This window comes from Esox lucius, chromosome 24, assembly GCF_011004845.1.
Source record: "Esox lucius isolate fEsoLuc1 chromosome 24, fEsoLuc1.pri, whole genome shotgun sequence".
Taxonomy (NCBI): Eukaryota; Metazoa; Chordata; class Actinopteri; order Esociformes; family Esocidae; genus Esox; species Esox lucius.
In genome coordinates this window covers 1,808,354-1,829,700 of record NC_047592.1, presented here as the reverse complement: position 1 = coordinate 1,829,700, position 21,347 = coordinate 1,808,354, and the positions used below count along the sequence as shown (strand labels likewise).

The window sequence follows — 21,347 nt, the reverse complement described above, 5'->3', positions numbered from 1 at the left end:
CTCTACACACATATACAGTGCAACAACACCCGCTGCTTAAATAACGTAGTGGTTAAAGACACAGTCTGACACATAGGACACTGCAGATTGAATCCAGGGCAACAACATTCATTCTTCTAATCGTGGGCCGGCTGAACTAGGCTTGCCTGGTTTTTTGTTTTACTTCTGCTTTTGTCCACAAGCTTTAAAGAAATTCAAAAACACAATGTTTTGTTATAAAAAACACTATACCTAATTCCTGTTCATAAACCACATTACATAATTCCTGTTCATAAACCACATTACCTAATTCCTGTTCATAAACCGTGGCTTATAAACAGATTTTGAAAACATTTTCCACCACAGCGGTAAATAAATGGGTGTGGCTATAACACAAGTTTACATTATTAAAACGGTTTCCACTGGCAAACTTTTTCACAGATGGTTGCTTAACGACAGAGTTCTCAGAAACCTGTGTAGTCAATATTATACAATTGGCATAACAGGGATTTCAAAACATATATAATTCTATAAACAAATTAATTTGTTAGCGCCCTATGACAGATGTTTAATATTAATGTACAATATATGTACAAGTCATAACTGACCTTTCGCAAAAAGCCCCGCCTATCTTAGTTACTGTTGCTACACCCATCAAGCTGAGCTTCTTTGTGAGTGGCAACAACATTAAATAGCCAGTGTTTGTCCGTCCCAACAGATCTCAATTCCTTGAATATGAGTATGTCTCGTTTAACTGTCAGTGTAATTGATTATTTGTGGTGTAATACCTCTGCAATGTCCTCCAGATAGAGGCATTGATAGAGGCATTTGCAATCGAGGGACTGCAATATGCAGTGGAAGGATATTTTCATACTATTCAGATAAACAAGGGGACACAATAATTCAAACAAGCATATAGATCTCAAACAAAGAATGAGCAACCCCATGACTCAAATGTGACCAGCAAAGCCTTGTGGACCAGTCATGCTTTTATACTGCTGTGTAAGTTCTGTTTACATAGCTATTGGACTCTTTCATCAGTCAACATCATCCAATCAACTTCAGCAGAAAGTCACCTGTTAAAGTTATTCCCTTCCATGGGTGAAAACCTAATCCATGGAGGCCCCCCCTACCACCAGCCCCCATCGCAAAAGTCTCGCTACCTGATTTCTCAACTAAAATATAGGCAGATAATATATTTTTTTATACAATTGTCCCAAAAATTTACATATGTTTCACGTACAATGATGAACAGAAGCTTAAAAAAGGAACTCCAGGTACAAACTTCGCTGCTAGCTGCTTTTGGACCTGGACCATAACTGTAATTCCCCTTTGCTATAATGCTGTGATGCTGGTCCTGTCATTGTAAAGTCAGATCTATACATTTTTCTCTTGCTTCTTCTGCTCAACAACTTTATTAAATACATTTCTCAAGGGCACATATCATTATATTTAATTGGTTTTCTTTCCTCTGTGTGGCAGACAAATCTACATTGCATTTTTATGTTTTGTTACTTAATTTTCCACTGTTCAAAAATCTGACGTTACACCCAGGGTTGCCAGATTCACTGACAATAGAGGCCCAATCACCCGCTGACTCCACATAAAAAACGCACACTGTCATTAAAAAGAGCCTAATTTGGGGCTTATAAACAGAATATTATGGTACACACGTACCATGATTCATTGCAATGGTTAGTGCATGATTTCTTATATAAACACAACATTTATCCATCCATCATCTTCCGCTTATCCGGGGCCGGGTCGCGGGGGCAGCAGTCTAAGCAGGGATGCCCAGACTTCCCTCTCCCCAGACACTTCCTCCAGCTCTTCCGGGGGGACATCGAGGCGTTCCCAGGCCAGCCGGGAGACATAGTCCCTCCAGCGTGTCCTAGGTCTTCCCCGGGGTCTCCTCCCGGTAGAACGGGCCCGGAACACCTTCCCAGCTCTTTCTTCACCACGACAGACCGATACATCGACTGCATTACTACAGAAGCTGCACCGATCCGTCTGTCAATCTCCTGTTCCATCCTTCCCTCACTCGTGAACAAGACCCCTAGATACTTAAACTCCTCCACTTGAGGCAGGGACTCTCCACAAACCTGAAGTGGGCAAGCCACCCTTTTCCGACTGAGGACCATGGCCTCGGATTTGGAAGTACTGATTTTCATCCCCACCGCTTCACACTCGGCTTCAAACCGTCCCAGTGCATGCTGAAGGTCCTGGTTTGAAGGGGCCAACACGACAACATAATCCGCAAAGAGCAGAGACGAAATCGTGTGGTCCCCAAACCTGACACCCTCTGGCCCCTGGCTGCGCCTAGAAATTCTGTCCATAAAAATTACGAACAGAACCGGCGACAAAGGGCAGCCCTGCCGGAGTCCAACATGCACTGGGAACAGGTCTGACTTACTGCCGGCAATGCGGACCAAGCTCCTGCTTCGGTCGTACAGGGACCTGACAGCCCTTAGCAAAGGACCCAGGACCCCATATTCCCGAAGCACTCTCCACAGGATGCCGCGAGGGACACAGTCGAATGCCTTCTCCAAATCCACAAAACACATGTGGACTGGTTGGGCAAACTCCCATGAACCCTCCATCACCCTGTAGAGGGTATAGAGCTGGTCCAGTGTTCCACGGCCTGGACGAAAACCACACTGTTCCTCCTGAATCCGAGGTTCTACTATCGGCCGTATTCTCCTCTCCAGAACCCTGGCATAGACTTTCCCGGGGAGGCTGAGAAGTGTGATCCCCCTATAGTTGGAACACACCCTCCGGTCCCCCTTCTTAAAAAGAGGGACCACCACCCCGGTCTGCCATCCTAGAGGCACTGTCCCCGACCCCCATGCGATGTTGCACAGGCGTGTCAACCAAGACAGCCCCACAACATCCAGAGACTTGAGGTACTCAGGGCGGATCTCATCCACCCCCGGTGCCTTGCCACCGAGGAGTTTCTTGACCACCTCTGTGACTTCAGCCCGGGTGATGGACGAGTCCACCTCTGAGCCCTCATCCTCTGCTTCCTCAATGGAAGACGTGACAGCGGGATTGAGGAGATCCTCGAAGTACTCCTTCCACCGCCCGACGACATCCCCAGTTGAGGTCAACATTTATCTATTAATATTAAAATACTGTATTTATTATATTATAATAATTGTTGTATTGAGCAGTTTATCACTCTTTTCAGACAATTCTGAATTGTTTCAGTTACACCGTAGCTGTGTATCTGTGAGGGCACAGTACACATTTTCAACTGCCAACACGAAACCTCTGGAGATGATTTCAAACCACTCCAGGTGCATTTGCAGAGCCTGTAAGGAAATGCCTCGCCAGAAACGGGACTAATGTTTGTTAATAGGCAACCAGGACTGTCAAATAATCTTAAACTGAAAGCACATCCTGTCTGTCTCCCATCTGTCTGCAGACCGCTCACTCATTAAAGTGGCCTACATTATGGTTGGTTTGTGACTTGACTTAATACAATATTTTGTTGAAATTAAAGGAACCTTTCTATCCTACAGTGACCAAACAGAGTTAAAACAACACATAGCACATGAACCCTCACACATGTTCTTTTTCTATGACAACAATAAACTATGTTGTCAATGCTGGAGCAGAATTCTTCTGTCTTAAAGGGTACAAACACTTCTCAGGCACCCCTCTTTTAGTTGTCTGAAAGGGTACAAACACTTCTGAGGCACCCCTCTTTTAGTTGTCTGAAAGGGTACAAACACTTCTGAGGCACCCCTCTTTTAGTTGTCTGAAAGGGTACAAACACTTCTGAGGCACCCCTCTTTTAGTTGTCTGAAAGGGTACAAACACTTCTGATGCACCCCTCTTTTAGTTGTATGAAAGGGTACAAACACTTCTGAGGCATCCCTCTTTTAGTTGTATGAAAGGGTACAAACTCTTCTGAGGCACCCCTCTTTTAGTTGTCTGAAAGGGTACAAACACTTCTGATGCACCCCTCTTTTAGTTGTATGAAAGGGTACAAACACTTCTGAGGCACCCCTCTTTTAGTTGTCTGAAAGGTTATCTGTATTGTGTGTCTGAAAAGGTAAAAGTATAATATCACAGAGGTCTCCTCTATGTTAAGCAGATGAGCCTGTTGAAGAAGAGTGAGGTTGATCACCATGACAACCATCAGAATGGAACTACTACAATCCTCTGGATCTAAGGAGATGCTTGGTGAAGTGTTTTAATTTTGTCCAACCATGGTGACATAAAAAAAAAAAACATGTTCTTTATGTACAAAATAGAAGTTCATTGGAACAAATGTATAATAAGTATAATATAAAAAGGTATAATGTGAGGTCCAGTTTGGGTTTTGCTTTTGTTCTTGAATAGCCTGTTCACCCTATTTAGTTTGCCCAGTTCTGTCAGCCCTTTGTCAAGTCATTGAGTCTTTTTGTGTGTGTCTTGCATGCCGTTCTGTGGTCCTGCCTGGCTGCATGTCTGCCTTGTTTCTGATGTTTTGTTGTTTCATTATTAAATTATTTTGTTGTCCTTTAACACCACAACTGGCGTCCTGCTTTCCCCACAACCAAGATTTTGTTTTGTACATTCTTCAATAATTTTCTTAGTGCATTAAAATTGGTACATAAAGAGAAGAGTAGTATTGTCAAATAGACTCAGTCATTTGATGTAAAAAGATAATAGTCAGTACTCATACGTTTGTTTACATCACAATCAAAAACATTTTTCGTAAATTGTTTTTGTTTGTTTAGAATAATGCATTCATTCTGATTTTCTTTTGATTGATTTTGGTTGATTTTAAGTATGTTTGTTACACATGGAATAAAATATGAAATGATTTGCCTCTATGTTGTACCTGGGGAATCTGAATGTCTTGAAGGTAGAGGAGAGATTAATATAACTTCTCTCTCTGCAGGAATTAATTGGCAGATGTTTTTTTTATGAAGAGGGTATCTTTTTGCATTCATGTTTTACATAAAATAGCTTTTAAAAGGGTTAAAAAGATCAGTAAATACTGAGTGATCTACAGATAGTAATGTGTTGTTTGTTATTATGGAAGATGACTTGGAGATCGGCAGTCCTTATGATCCTTTCCCTTCACTGTCTTACATGGGAGGGGATGATGATTAAGGCAGATATGGGAGGGGATGATGATTAAGGTAGATATGGGAGGGGATGATGATTAAGGCAGATATGGTAGGGAATGATGAGTGGGGTTGATAAGGGGGGGGATGATAAGTTCAATGAATTTCCTAAAATATTAACTGATTAGTGCTTAGACTGACACCAGTTAAAAATTATGATATTTTTTTGTTATTTTCTATAGGGAATTTAAAACTTAAACTGGGGGGCAGAAAATACAACTGAGGGGGCTAAGTCCCCCTGGCCCCCCCGTGGCGCCGGGTATGCATGCAATTCTGTGGAATTATTTTTCGATGAGTCTCGTCGGTCTGTGACTTGGGAACACTACAAGAGTGTACTAACAAACGTTTCAGTACAAGTGTCACATCTATGACAGCCCGAGACGGTTGCCTTGGACATATGCTACGCATCACCTGTTTTACTGAAAACTGCAACACAAAGAATGTGTTCTGAACTGTGAGAATATTTTTCAGATAAATGATCGATTGTGCATAGAAACTGTAATGCTGCTCAAACAGATAATCATTAGGGAATGATAAAACATTCAAGCGGGGTCTGATCACCTTCTCCCGAATAAGATTTCTGCGCTCTTCGAGAAAAGGACGCCCTGTCTGACACATTCAGATTGCAGGTTTCAGTGAAAGAGTAGGACAAACTCAGAGTTAGTTGGATAAAACCTGCTAACGAGCATGTTGGCTTCATGGAGTAAGGCAATATATTTAACAAAACATTATTTTTATGTATATATACTTTTGTCGTTAATAGTTCTTTGCATTCATTCGAAAACAACATAAAAATGGCAATTGTTTGCAATTTACTTTGTTTTAAACCAATTATACACAATGCAATAAAGTGACACTGGCGCTTTAAGGTTTCTTGATTACAATACAATTGTGATGCCATCGTTAGTGTTGCTATTGTCACATGCTTTCTTGCATAACTCATCTTGCTCTTGAACTTTGTGTACGTTCATTATTTTCTTATTCAAGTTTTAAGTTAGGCGAACCTTCTTGCTCGGTTACAATAGTTTAACTAGTGGTGTAATGCCAGTGTCTTAACGAAATGAAGGATTATTTGATGCGTATTGTTGTCTACGGTTTTCTGGCATTTCCTGTCTGGGCAGAGGATACAGGTAGGAGTTAATGCTTGTTTACAAACACTGCCAAAACTGCTGGCGGAATAAAGACGGCCTCAAAACGTAACCAGGTTAATACGCATCGCAAGGCGCTGAAATGAGATATACCGTTTCATTTCCCAACAGCAGTAGTTCTCTGTGAAATAGCGTCCTCAAGCAAATAAAAGTTTATATATAAAAAAAGTCGTCAGTCTTTTTTCTAAATCGGTATGTACAGATTACTACATTAAACTTAAGAAAAGGGGATGTACTACTGTTTTTGTTAGTGCCATTACTTTCGAATGTTATAAAAACGTTGATAGCGAGGAATAACAAGACACGCGTTATTTTGTTTTTTAAAGAGCCTTTACTTTCACGTGACTTCCTGTTGTGCAATTCGCGAACGATTCGTTAAAAAGAAGTGACATGTTTCATTTTCGTTTTCAAAAAGTTTCGTTTCAAAATGTCAGAATCACATATCGCATCGGTATATTCTACACTACATTATCTATGTGCCTCAACATAGATTTTTCACTAACTATCAAAGCATGGATATCCATGCTTTGACGGATTACATGTAATGGATTACCTACTAGAAATCAGCATGTAATTCAATGCATTTTTTTATTTTCTGTTAAAACAAATTACTAATGATAATTAAACCTCCACTCTGTCCGTTATGTGGAAATATTTGCCAAAATAGATACGACAAAAGGCGTTTTCATTGCACTCTCTAAATTGCGCATTCCATACATTGAATATTGTGAATGTGATAGAGAGCTATATGTCTGTTAAAACAGTTTTCAATAGCATAGTATGTCCTTGACGTCATTTCACATTGCCATACCTTGGCTTTTGCTGGAATAATGTCCCTGAATGTATGTACGACGGGCATATATGCTGTTAATACTCGGGTTTGTATACATACAAAGCTATAAAATGAATTAAACGGTGCGGCGTATAAACGGGGAATGACGGTACATCTTAGAAATACATCTTAAATTTGTTTTAGGCATTTTCTCGGATTCTGAGGGTATGAGCATTCGTATAGGTTTGTTTAGGTTTGTGTTGTTGCACTCACTGGATTCAAACCCAGGGCTCAGACATGAGAGGCTGTGTCTTTAACCACTACACCACCCTATATGTTTGCCATGTGTTGGTATAACACCTAGATATTAGAATTCTTTTGTCACTCATTAACATCACACCAAATTTGAATATTTTGTTAGATACCATTAAGCATTGTGTTAAACTGACAAACATTTCTTATTTAGTTTACCTCCACCCCAAATGGCATCTATGAACTGTATGGCTTTTGCCATTGACCGTTTTAACAGCTTATTAGCCACTAATAGGCGTACTAGTGTCTACTAGCTTAGTAATTGAAATAGTCAAAACAACTGAGCATTTGCTAGCTCGACTGAAGATGAACTTTACACTGTCAAAGCTATTTCATTTCATGGCACAACAACGTTTGTTTTTCTTTCATTCATGAATGACATTGAGGAAGTAACTATCAATATAGGTGACAATAACTGATTTGTTCGTCAAGTGAAAAGACGAGAGAATCGTTGAAAATCTACTGTATTCGGGACAGCCCTACTGAACACTCACTGATCTTCTATGTGACTACCTGTGCATGTGTTTCCTATTCATTCTCAAAACATTATTTGTTTTTCAGCTAAAGTTGTTGGCCAGTCAGAACCAGTTGTGGCCACCGTAGATGATGATGTCATCCTTCCTTGTACTCTGAGAACTATCGTCAGAACCATCAACGCTGTTGAAGAAGCCGTGGTGTGGCAGAGACCTGACCTCAAACCTAAAGAGGTGCATTTCTACCGTAGCCGTGACGACTACAATGATGACCAGAATAACAATTACAGAGGAAGGACGTCTCTGTTTAAGGAAGAACTGAAGAACGGGAACATCTCCTTAAAACTGACCGGGGTGAAACTCTCTGATGATGGCATATACATCTGTTTTATTCCTACTCTGAAGAGCCTCAACCAGAAAGCCTCTGTTCAACTCAGTGTTGGTAGGTTATTTTAAATATTCTTAACCTCTACAGCTGACTGGCATTTTATTTTTTTTTCGCCGAAAATGTCATACCCAGACTAAAACCGTATAGCTCAGGAACTATTTGAAGCGCAAGCACAAGGCTGTTTTTATATTGATGATGCAACCTTTTAGTTTGAATTCCAATTATTAGATTATATGTAAGAATATAAGTACTACATAAACAACACAAGATTATGTGAAGGAAATGTTCACTTTTATTGTAATGTTTGATATAACACAATGAAGGCACATAATGAAGATGAATAGGGATTTGACACTTTACATCTATTCAGGTATTTGTTACCACCCACTGTGAACTCTGCTAATAATACAAACAACAGCCTTTACAAGGACTTTTGTGAGTGAAGTCACAGGCATGCTGGCAACTTGTACCCTGAAAGTGTCATATCACAAAAAGTCATTAAAAGGCTCACACTTGTCAGAAATATTTGAAAAGAGACCTAGCAAAGTGGAAACAATAGCTGTAGTGCTGACCAATGTTTTGCTATAAAAATAAATCCCTGCACACAGCTACACAAGTCTCTTATGACAAGGTGCCACCCTGAAACATGTATCGTCTGAAAAGCTTACTTCCATGGCTACAAAACTATGCACGTTTAAAAAAAAACTATCAAAGTGGTTTGCAATAGAACCTGTATGTATAGTGGCTAGCAATGTTTTGTGCTAGCCAAATTTGTCATTGAGTTCCTTTGTTCCTGTTCTTTATCTCAAGAGATGTGTAACTTGTCCTGATCTCAGAGTCAGGCACTGTCCTTCTTATATGGATATATATTGCTAACTGGTACCATGATCTTAGGCACTGTCAGCTGAATAGGTTTTAACAAACATGGGCAAACTATATTTTTTTAAGGCCCTTGTCCTGTGGACTGGTAGCACTGATTTATTTGTCCAATGGTCATTTGTCCTCAACCCCATCCAGAAACAAACAAAACATAAATATCTTATACAAAAAATGAATATTATGTTGCATAAGACCACCATACAGAACATCATCTGAGAAATATACTGGCTTTGCTTTTAGCCTGGAGCTTGGTGAAATGTACAAAAGTTTACGTGCTGAGATTCTTGGAGTTATGTCTAACCTGCTTGCCTTAGTCTTTTTCTCCCTTAATATGAGGTATAGGACTAGTCATAAGTCTCTCTTTGATTACCTCATATCGCCTTTGTTTTTTCACCTTCATTTATCAGTATTGCGCAGAAACAATCCTAAATTTGTACTTATGTCCAGAAATTAAGATTGTCTGTACACATCAAACAGTGGGATTTGTAAAATTATTCTACGACCATTTTATGACCACCGGTAGAAAATCATCATTGATAGATTCCACCTTTTTGTGCTTGTGGAAGATCATAGCTATTTAGCATGTCAGACTGACAAGGTGCTATTGAAAAGGGATTTTTGTACTAAAACCAAGGTGATATACAGTGGATATAAAAAGTCTACACACCCCTGTTAAAATGGCGGGTGATTGTGATGTAAAAAAATTTGACAAAGATAAATCATGTCAAAACTTTGTCCACCTTTTAATGTGACCTTCAACGTGAACAATTAAAACTGAAATGTTTGAGAGGGAAACATTTTAAACTCACAATAACCTGGGTGCACACTCTCAGAGAGTACAAGTGTGCACACCCTTAAACTAATACTTTGTTGAAGCACCTTTTGATTTTATTACAGCACTCAGTCTTTTTGGGTAGGAGTCTATTAGCATGGCATATCTTGATGTGGCAATATTTGCCCACTCTTCTTTGCAAAAACGCTCCAAATCTGTCAGATTGCGAGGACATCTCATGTGCACAGCCCTCTTCAGATGTTCAATTGTATTCAGGTCTGGGCTCTGGCTGGGCCATTCCAAAATGTTAATCTTTTTCTGGTGAAGCCATGCTTTTGTGGATTTGGATGTGTGCTTTAGGTCGTTGTCGTGCTGAAAGGTGAACTACCTCATGTGACAACAATCTCCCGTATTCTTCATATGAATGGGCTATGGGGTAGGGTGGCAGAATTTCCACAACATGTGCAATGTTGTTTTTGCGCCAAACATACCTTTTGGAATTATGGCCAAAAAGTTCAACTTTGGTTTCGTCAGACATTTTTCCATGTGCTTTTGGGGGACTTGATGTTTGTTTTTGCAAACTTCAGCCGGGCTTGGATGTTTTTCTTGGTAAGAAAAGGCAATTCTGCCACCCTACCCCATAGCCCATTCATATGAAGAATACGGGAGATTGTTGTCACATGAGGTACACAGTCAGTACTTGCCAGAAATTCCTGCAGTTCCTTTAATGTTGCTGTAGGCCTCTTGAAAGCCTCCCTGACCATTTTTCTTCTTGTCTTTTCATACATTTTGGAGGGATGTCCAGCTCTTGATAATGTCTCTGTTGTGCCATATTTTCTCCACTTGATGATGACTGTGTTCCATGGTATATCTAATGCTTTGGAAATTATTTTGTACCCTTCTCCTGACTGATATCTTTCAACAATGAGATCCCTCTGATGCTTTGGAAGCTCTCTGTGGACCATGGCTTTTGCTCTGAGATGCAACTAAGAAAATGTCAGCAAAATCTTACTAGAACAGATGAACTTTATTTGAGATTAATCACTTTAAATGATGGCAGGTGTGTAGACTTCTATTTAACATGGGTTTGAATGTGATTGGTTAATTCTGAACACAGTCACATCCCCAGTTATAAGAGGATGTGCACTCTTATGCTATTATGCAACCAGGTTATTGTAAGTATTTATTTTATTTTTTTTCATCTTACCCCCTCGAAGATTTCAGTTTGTATTTCAATTGAATTGTTCATATTATAGGTCTCATAAAAAGTTCTGACATGATTTATCTTTGTCTCATTCTTTTACAAAAACCTGGTATTTTAACAGGGGTTTGTAGACTTATATATCCATTGTAGCAGTTGTATAAGCACTGGAATCACATTTGTTCTGAAATAAAATTAAAGGGGAAAAAAAACGCAACACTGCTTTATGCAAATTGGTCCCATCTGTCTTAAGTCTTTCATCTACATGTGATCTGAAGTCTTTGTCAGGTAATCGCTCCATCACACTATCTAATGTAAGTCACCAATCAGATTCCAGGGCGATTTATTACAATAAAAACTTCTCAGAGTCTGGTATAACAGTTGATTATTTAAAGTTTAATTACGTGGTGCCATGGAAACAAGTATCATGGCATTGACAGAGAATGAGTACAGAGACCAGCAGAGTAACGTCATGACAGACTGTTCTAATTATGCATTTCAAGTTTCAAGCTTATATTCTCTTCCAACAGTAAAGATGACAGAATTATCATTTGCAGAATGTGCATACAAGGCATGGTAGCCACTACAGTGTAATCTAAAAATGCAATGTTGCACAAAAAGCTCCAGGAGACAGAAAATCATAGAATGTCGGTTGCCCAGACAACCCGGTTAAAGACTGAGATATATCAATCTGGACAGTTACTATATGGGGACTTAAGTTAACTATGCTCTTCCCAATAAGGAATAGAGGTCTGTTCACCTGTAGGATGTAAGTAATAATAACCCCCCTGCTGTTCAAGAGCTTCCTCCTAGAGAACAGTTTCTTATGGCGGTTTTATGCCAAAGGCCTGTTTCTCTTACTACTAAAAGGAGCCAACATTACTGCTCAGCCAACATTCCATTCATCACTGCCCCTGAACACAAGACACTGGCCTTATGAGTTGGAGACAGAGAGAGACTAGCTTTTCAGCATATGTGTAATTGATCAAACATACAGAGTACAAATCCTTTCCAATAAGACAATGAATAAGTAAATTAATTTTCTACAGTGAGTTCATCATCTAGTCCTTCGTATGACCCTACAGACTTATTTGTTCTGTTGAATCTGTGAAGGTGCTGCATCTAAACCACAGATCACTGTGTTTGGAGTTGATCCCATGGGAGTCATCCTGAAGTGTGAGGCTGGAGGGTTGATGTACGGACCTGAGATGACCTGGTTGAATAGTGATGGAAACATCCTCCCTGATGGACCTACAGAGACAGAGACAGACTCAGATGGTCGCTACACTGTGAGAGGACATGTGACCATCCAGAAGACTGACAACAACAAGTTCACCTGTAGAGTTCAACAGCATCAGATCAACCACAAGATGGAGACAGAGATTCATGTCCCAGGTGAGGTCTTCATTAGTTTACCTGAATACCAGACACCTTGTTAGACCAGACTAGTGGACAGAGATTCATGTCCAAGGTGAGGTCTTCATTAGTTAACCTGAATACCAGACACCTTGTTAGACCAGACTAGTGGACAGAGATTCATGTCCCAGGTGAGGTCTTCATTAGTTAACCTGAATACCAGACACCTTGTTAGACCAGACTAGAGGACAGAGATTCATGTCCCAGGTGAGGTCTTCATTAGTTAACCTGAATACCAGACACCTTGTTAGACCAGACTAGTGGACAGAGATTCATGTGAGGTGGTTTTTGATACATGGGTTTACTAATGTATAACAAGGTTGTTTTGAGTTGTCTAAATGGTCATTAGGTATTCTGGTTAGGTGTATATTTGAGAATGATATTTCATTCATCGTGTGATTTTTCACACAGTACATACACTCACCTAAAGGATTATTAGGAACAGCTGTTCAATTTCTCATTAATGCAATTATCTAATCAACCAATAACATGGCAGTAGCTTCAATGCATTTAGGGGTGTGGTCCTGGTCAAGACAATCTCCTGAACTCCAATCTGAATGTCAGAATGGGAAAGAAAGGTGATTTAAGCAATTTTGAGCGTGGCATGGTTGTTGGTGCCAGACGGGCCGGTCTGAGTATTTCACAATCTGCTCAGTTACTGGGATTTTCACACAAAACCATTTCTAGGGTTTACAAAGAATGGTGTGAAAAGGGAAAAACATCCAGTATGCGGCAGTCCTGTGGGCGAAAATGCCTTGTTGATGCTAGAGGTCAGAGGAGAATGGGCCGACTGATTCCAGCTGATAGAAGAGCAACTTTGACTGAAATAACCACTTGTTACAACTGAGGTATGCAGCAAAGCATTTGTGAAGCCACAACACGCACAACCTTGAGGCTGACGGGCTACAACAGCAGAAGACCCCACCGGGTACCACTCATCTCCACTACAAATAGGAAAAAGAGGCTACAATTTGCACGAGCTCACAAAAATTGGACAGTTGAAGACTGGAAGAATTTTGCCTGGTCTGATGAGTCTCGATTTCTGTTGAGACATTCAGATGGTAGAGTCAGAATTTGGCGTAAACAGAATGAGAACATGAATCCATCATGCCTTGTTACCACTGTGCAGGCTGGTAGTGGTGGTGTAATGGTGTGGGGGATGTTTTCTTGGCACACTTTAGGCCCCTTGGCCAATTGGGCATTGTTTAAATGCCACGGCCTACCTGAGCATTGTTTCTGACCATGTCCATCCCTTTATGACCACCATGTACCCATCCTCTGATGGTTACTTCCAGCAGGATAATGCACCATGTCACAAAGCTCGAATAATTTCAAATTGGTTTCTTGAACATGAGAATGAGTTCACTGTACTGAAATGGCCCCCACAGTCACCAGATCTCAACCCAATAGAGCATCTTTGGGATGTGGTGGAATGGGAGCTTCGTGCTCTGGATGTGCATCCCACAAATCTCCATCAACTGCAAGATGCTATCCTATCAATATGGGCCAACATTTCTAAAGAATGCTTTCAGCACCTTGTTGAATCAATGCCACATAGAATTAAGTCAGTTCTGAAGGCGAAAGGGGGTCAAACACAGTATTAGTATGGTGTTTCTAATAATCCTTTAGGTGAGTGTATGTTTATGTTATTAAAACACATTCTCTTTTACAGTTCTGATATCAGGAATCATTTGATTGACAGTACTGGTCAACAGTTTGGACACACCCATTCAAGTGAAAGTGTGTCCGAAACTTTGATTGGTACTGTATGTGTACAGTATGTTGTAATGGTTGGGATTTCTGTGTTTCAGATCAAATGTTTTCTGAACCCTGGTCTTACTGGAGTCAGTCCTACTGGTGGGCCTGGCTGATTGGTGGTCTGACAGGAGGAGCTTGTGGAATTTATTGGGGTCTGCCTCTGTATGGATATATCCGCTATAAGATCAATGAATGGATACGTAAAAAAAGGAACAGAGGCAAGTTGTGTTGGTGGGCAGTGTGAGATGAGCTTCTGTTTGGTTGCTTTATCATCAGTAGTAACACATGAAAAAGTTACCACAGCGTGTTGATGTTATGTCTCTACTGTGGTCTAAATCTCTTGTTAACTCCAAGTTCTCTAATTCTAGATACGACTGATGATGAGGATTCACCCATGAGTGGAGTTGAGGATGGGAATAAGGAGGCTGTGCAGACTGGATCATGAAGAAATCAACTGGATCATGAAGAAATCAACTTTCTAACTGAGAAAACCAGTATTTATTATGGGTGTGCGGTACCACAAAATGTGGGTTTTATCCGATACTAAGTAATACAGGGCCAGAATCACTGATATCAATACCAATACCAACACTTTTTATTATTAAAAGCGGCTTGTATGGGGAGAGCTTTTTGTAATATCCAGAGATCTTGGGGAATCACTTATGTGAAATAAAATAATTAGATCTATAGCCAAAGACAGACTAGGTATTTCCATATTTCAGGTTGGAGGTAATACATAAGTTTACACACAAGTCTTCCCTACTCCTGCAGAGTGAGGTGTTTTCTTCAAGTCACACTGTACGTTGAAGGGCATGTTGGGAATGTCACCACATGGAGCTGTCACTTTTGTATCCTCTTTGTATGTTGGTTCTGTGAGTGACAAGGCGATAGTTAAGCCGTCAGGAATTCATTCCTGATTGTGGCCTTAATGGTGGATGAGGCAGAGCCAGCATTTCTGCCGAGGCGCACACAGGTGCCAGCACAGAGGTTATAGAGATCCTAACCATTGCCAGGCTTGTCAAAAGGATGATCCACAGAGTAAAGGAGCACAAGCTGTTTGACACAGTCACTCCTCTGACCATCTCAGGCAGCATCAACCAACTGTTTGCATTGTCATGCTTGCTGGTCAACAATCAAAATGGACCTTTGGTCAGATCATGGGCCAAGGCCGTGTAAATGGACCTTTGGTCAGAATATGGGCCAAGCCTGTGTAAATGGACCTTTGGTTTTGATTTGGGTCACTTTGATTTGGATCAATCGTTGGAGAGATGCTTTGGCGATTCATGCATTCTTTTCTTAAAGACAACCATCTGCGTATTTAAATAATAGCTACATGTAATTAAATGTTTATTGGATATTACCTGATTTTGTGCCTACCAATAGGCTGTAGGGTACTTTGCAAATGAGAAATATAAATTGTGTAATATGTAGATGAAATATATCAGTTGCTTGTAACATTGCATTACTCTGTATATACATTTTTTCCGGACCGCAGTCATAGATGCATTGTTGCTGTTTGTGGTGGAGGTAAACATTTCAAATGTGGCGTGATGTTAACACGTGATGAAAAGAGCTTATCTCAAGATGCTATAGCAACACTGGGTGAATGTTTAGAATCATGGTGTAGTGTTTAAAGACACAGCCACTCACTTGGGCGACCCGGGTATGATCTTGTATTGGCATTAATAAGAAAATGAGTTGTAGTGAACGCCAAACAAAATGAAAGATTCAATACAATGTCAGTCTAATACAGAAAATATGTAAATATGAACTGTTATTAACTGAACTGTTGAAATGATACACATTAAAATCTATTCTTTATACAACCCAAATAATTTTTTTTTTATATAAGAACACTAATACTTATTTAGAAAAAAGGAATTTCTATAGATGCTAACAAGTAACATCTCCAAGATACATATCTTCCCCATGCAATGTGTTTTTGCCATGTTGAATCCAGCTTCATCCACAAAGATGAATTCATGAGAAGTTTGCCTGGCTTCCATCTCCATTGCCCTCTTAAAAAAACAGTTTTACAGTACTTTATGTGTAGATGTGTGTATACTGTTATGGAAATGTTGAACTAAGGTACATTTGCGAAATGTCTGTCTCTCTATTGGCTGCTATGTAAATCTTTACTTTGATTGTGACACACATGTCTGTATAATATCAGAGGATTATTAAGCATTTGGGCCATGTCCTCCTGTCTAGAAGAAGGGTGTCAGTCTTTTAATCCTCAGGAATGTGGTCCTTGGGGGGAAGTAAGATCAGTTGGCTCCTTTAGGTAAACACAACAGTAAACATTATGGCAGGAAGGATAAGGTGGGGGAAGATAGCATTTGACTTGTGTAATAGAACAAAGGGAATGTATTTTATTGACATGAGACAGATGGGCAGCATCTTACCACACCCCTTTTCCTCCCTTATATACTGTTGAATGACATGTATCCAGTCAGAGACTCCTCGGACGATTATGTATGTAAGCGTTTGACGCGTCTCTCATATTTGCATAATAGTTAATAAAACTGTTAGAATGTGCCAAGAGAGCTTTGTCTCTGTTTCTTACTCCTTTAAGAGTGTCGATACATGGAATTACCATCACAATACCCTCTTTGGTTATTGAACAGATATCTTACTTGGACGTATTGATACTGGAGTTATTTCACACGTTCAGCGTTTCTCTCGAAGTGTACAGTGTACAACTGCTTCATCCTTACTTTATGTTTCTCCAGGACTCTGGAAATTATTATTGTGGTGACCGTATTCACATTCCCAAAAGTTACGTTGTCTGCCAGCACTCTGTCCCGAATTTCCCACAGTTTTATTGCACTGTTACCGGTTACCATGACAACAATGGCAATTTCCTTCATGTCTGAAAATATTCTTCCTACAGAAAACACAAAACTCTCAATATATTTCAAAATGTCCGTACATGTAAAAGTACTATGTTGTACTGTAATATGCAGCTCAATTATCATTGAAGGATGTACATCTTACCAGTTTTTTTGCTGGAGTATTCATACTATTCATGCAATGGTTGAACGCTGCAGATTTGGTCGCTGGTTTCTCTCAAAGAGAGACCGTGGTTTAAAACATGGTCAATTATAGGGGCCTTTATCTCAAAGAGAGACCATGGTTTATAACATGGTCTATTATAGTGGTCCTTATCTAAATACAGGACACTTGGGTAGGTTTTCAGCTGAAATTGCAATTAGCTGTGTTTGGAATAATTAAATATTCTGCTAACATTTTCTGTATATTTCAATCTGGTTACTGCAGAAATGCACACCAGTTGCCATCATTCTGTTTTGAATGTGCATTTGAGGAAACGTGCTGTGAATATAATGTTTTGCAGGTGGTGGAGTATGAATGAGAAAAGAGTTCATAGATTTTGGAGAATGTGTTCATTGAACGCATTTTGTGTGAAGGCAATGAGAAATGATTCACAGTTTGGTTCACATACACTTTTTTTTTTTGCTGGCTGTGAAAAGTTTTGTTATTGTGGTTTCAGTATTGACCAATGCTTGTTAGCAGACACGAAAACTGTAAATTATCTAACTAACTAATATGTGCGATTGCAAATCTGTCATTGACTTGGCATCTAACTTCAGACACTGCTCAAAAAAATTTAAGGGAATGCATAAATCACACATTTGTTCTCGATGAAGAAAATATATTAAAGATCAAAATCTTTACTATACATGTGTAATTCGTTGAGAACAAAATTATGTAACAACGGTAAATAGAAACCAAAATCACCAACCAATTGAGGGCTGAATTCAAACTCACACCGAAAATCTAAGTAAACAATTGAAATAACAGGCTGTTTCACCTTGCGTGAATTTCATCACAGCAACTCATAATGTGACTCAGTAGTGTGTATGACCCCCCCAGAGGTTCTCAATTGGATTCAGGTCTGGGGAACGTGAGGGCCAATCAATGGCATCAAAACCTTTGTCATCCAGGAACTGCCTACACACTCTGGCCACATGAGGCCAGCATTGTCCTGAACCAGGAGGAACCCAGGGACCACTGCACCAGGGTAAGATCTAATGATGATTTCATCCCGGTACCTAACAGCAGTCAGGGTACCGTTGGCCAGCATGTGGAGGTCTGTGCGACCCTCCAAGGATATGACTTCCCAGACCATCACTGACCCACCATCAAACCGGTCATGCTGGATGATGTTGCAGGCAGCATAACGTTCACCACGGCGTCTCCACTCTTTCACATCTGTCATGTGCTCAGTGTGAACCTGCTCTCATCTGTGAAGAGAACAGGGGTCTCTGGGGTCTCTTACGAATGCCAATTGAGCTGTACGGTGCTGGGCTTTGAGCACAGGTCCCGCTAGGTTTGGCCCTCATGCTACCCTTATGGAGTCTGTTTCTGAAAGTTTTGTGGAGGTCATTTCGTATGGATCTGGCTGTATTCCTCCTGTTCCACTAACAAGCAAATACTGGTCCTGCTGCTGGGTTGATGCCCTTCTACGGCCCTGTCCAGCTCTCCTCGTGTAACGGCCTGTCTCTTGGCATCTCCTCCATGCTCTTGAGATTGTGCTGGGAGACACAGGAAACCTTCTTGCGACGGCCTATATGGACGTGCCATCCTGGAGGAGCTGGACTCCCTGTCCATCCTGAATGGGCTGCAGGCACCGCATCATGCTACCAGTAGTGACAAGGACACTAGAAGAATTAGTTAGGATGGATACAGAGAGAGAAATTGTTGGTGCCCACCACCTGCTAAACCATTCCCTTTTTGGGGGTTGTCTTGGTGTTGCCTTTCCAGTGCACCTGCTGTCGCTTGCATTTGGTCCAAAACAGGTGACATTGATTCGCAATCGCTTATTCTTCTTAACAGGACAGATTGATATCCCTGAAGTTTAATTGACTTGGTGTTGTACTGTGATGATTACATGTTCCTTACTGGACAGATTGATATCCATGAAGAGTAATTTACTTGGTGTTGTACTGTGATGATTACATGTTCCTTACTGGACAGATTGATATCCATGAAGAGTAATTGACTTGGTGTTGTACTGTGATGATTACATGTTCCTGACTGGACAGATTGATATCCATGAAGAGTAATTGACTTGGTGTTGTACTGTGTTCACTTAATGTTTTTGAGCAGTGTAGTTGCCTATGTAGCTTCCTATATACACCTTGGATCCCTTTTCCTTCTTGCTAGCTGGACTCTCGTAGGTGGATAGAACGATTCGATGTACATCAGTAATGTTAAGTTTAGGCAAGTCATGGAGGTACCTTGTAAAAAACGGCGACATAGCGGACATAGCGCTAGCAATATTACCTCCACTGGTGTTATATGGTGTGGGAAGTGGGTGTGGAACCTTTGGTCATGGAATGTGCGTAAGGCCTATTTGAAGTCATCCCAATCAAGAAAAACACAACATAAATTCACCAATGTACGTTTTTTTAAATTATAAATGAATTATAATCTTAGGTTGAGTGCCTTCACCAGCCTTCAATAGATTTTTCGACCAAATGTAAAACACCAAAAACAACCCACTTTCCACTGCCCCTTATGGTCTGGAGCACTTCTGTTTTGAGCAACTTGAAATCGCTTAAAATGCAGTGATTCTGCAAATGTAGGGTTTTGGGCTAATGCTGTTTTGTTCTGGGTTAATGCTGTTTTGTTCTGGGCTAATGCTGTTTTGTTCTGGGCTGATGCTGTTTTGTTCTGGGCTGATGCTGTTTTGTTCTGGGCTGATGCTGTTTTGTTCTGGGCTGATGCTGTTTTGTTCTGGGCTAATGCTGTTTTGTTCTGGGCTAATGCTGTTTTGTTCTGGGCTGATGCTGTTTTGTTCTGGGCTGATGCTGTTTTGTTCTGGGCTGATGCTGTTTTGTTCTGGGCTGATGCTGTTTTGTTCTGGGCTAATGCTGTTTTGTTCTGGGCTAATGCTGTTTTGTTCTGGGCTAATGCTGTTTTGTTCTGGGCTGATGCTGTTGTTGTGTGAACTAGTGTTGTTGTGTTGTGAGGCAATGCTGTTGTCTTATTACCTGATGTTGTGGTGTGAACTAGTGTTGTTGTGTTGTCGGGTGATGCTGTTGTGTTATTACCTGATGTTGTGGTGTTGTAAGTAGTTGATTATTTTCTGGAATTCAGCATTTCTATAACTGTTTCATTTATGTTAATGCTGTTGTGTTGTGTGATAATGTTGTTGTGTTCTCAACTTTTGTTTGTTTTGCTAATGTTGTGTTGTGCACCCATGGGCCAATACAACAACCTTTTTCTAAGTTTTCTCTTTCTCTCAGTTTCAAAATTTGATATGTTGTGTTTGTACTATTTTCAATAAAATACAGAGATAGAAGATTAGCACATCATTGTATTCTTTTTTTATTTGCATTTTACACAGCGTCCCAACTTTTTTGAAAAACGGGCTTGTAAAAATAATCTCACTGACATCTAGTGTCTGACTATGGTAGTATTAGTCCCAACAAAAGGTTTTAGTCGAGTGTTTGTTGCGCGCAATGATTAGCCAATGGTTTATCAGATACTGCCCACGTAGTTTAGACACACCCTTATAATTGTAATATTACACAAGGAAAATGGGATATCGTACATGAGGAAAACAGGAAATGGATAAATGATTAAACTGTGCTAGGCCTGAGAAAATATTAAAAGGTGTGAAAATAATGTCACTATCCTTTTAAATAACTCACTCATTAAATAACCTTTTTCTGATGTTTGTCCTTCCTGGGATTCCATATCTATAACCCTCATATTCAATTATTAACCTATAGTCTATAACCCTCATATTCAACTATCAACTTGTAGTCTATAACCCTCATATTTAATTATTAACCTATAGTTTATAACCCTCATATTCAACTATCAACTTGTAGTCTATAACCCTCATATTCCCAGGGAGAACAATATTCAATTATTAACCTATAGTCTATAACTCTCATATTAAACTATCAACTTGTAGTCTATAACCCTCACATTCAACTATCAACTTGTTGTCTATAACCCTCATATTCAATTATTCACCTATAGTCTATAACCCTCATATTCAACTATCAACTTGTAGTCTATAACCCTCATATTTAATTATTAACCTATAGTTTATAACCCTCATATTCAACTATCAACTTGTAGTCTATAACCC

General features: G+C 40.0%; 1 protein-coding gene across 1 annotated transcript; it reads left to right on the top strand.

Annotated features, from left to right (window-relative positions):
* The first annotated feature begins 6,021 nt into the window (after positions 1-6,021).
* On the top strand, positions 6,022-16,067 carry LOC117593956 (butyrophilin subfamily 1 member A1-like). The gene is made up of 5 exons (XM_034290759.1): positions 6,022-6,229; positions 7,893-8,246; positions 12,158-12,439; positions 14,272-14,436; positions 14,587-16,067. Exons 1-5 carry the CDS (start codon positions 6,160-6,162, stop codon positions 14,661-14,663), a joined length of 948 nt encoding a protein of 315 aa, XP_034146650.1. The 5' UTR covers positions 6,022-6,159; the 3' UTR covers positions 14,664-16,067.
* The last annotated feature ends 5,280 nt before the right edge of the window (positions 16,068-21,347 follow it).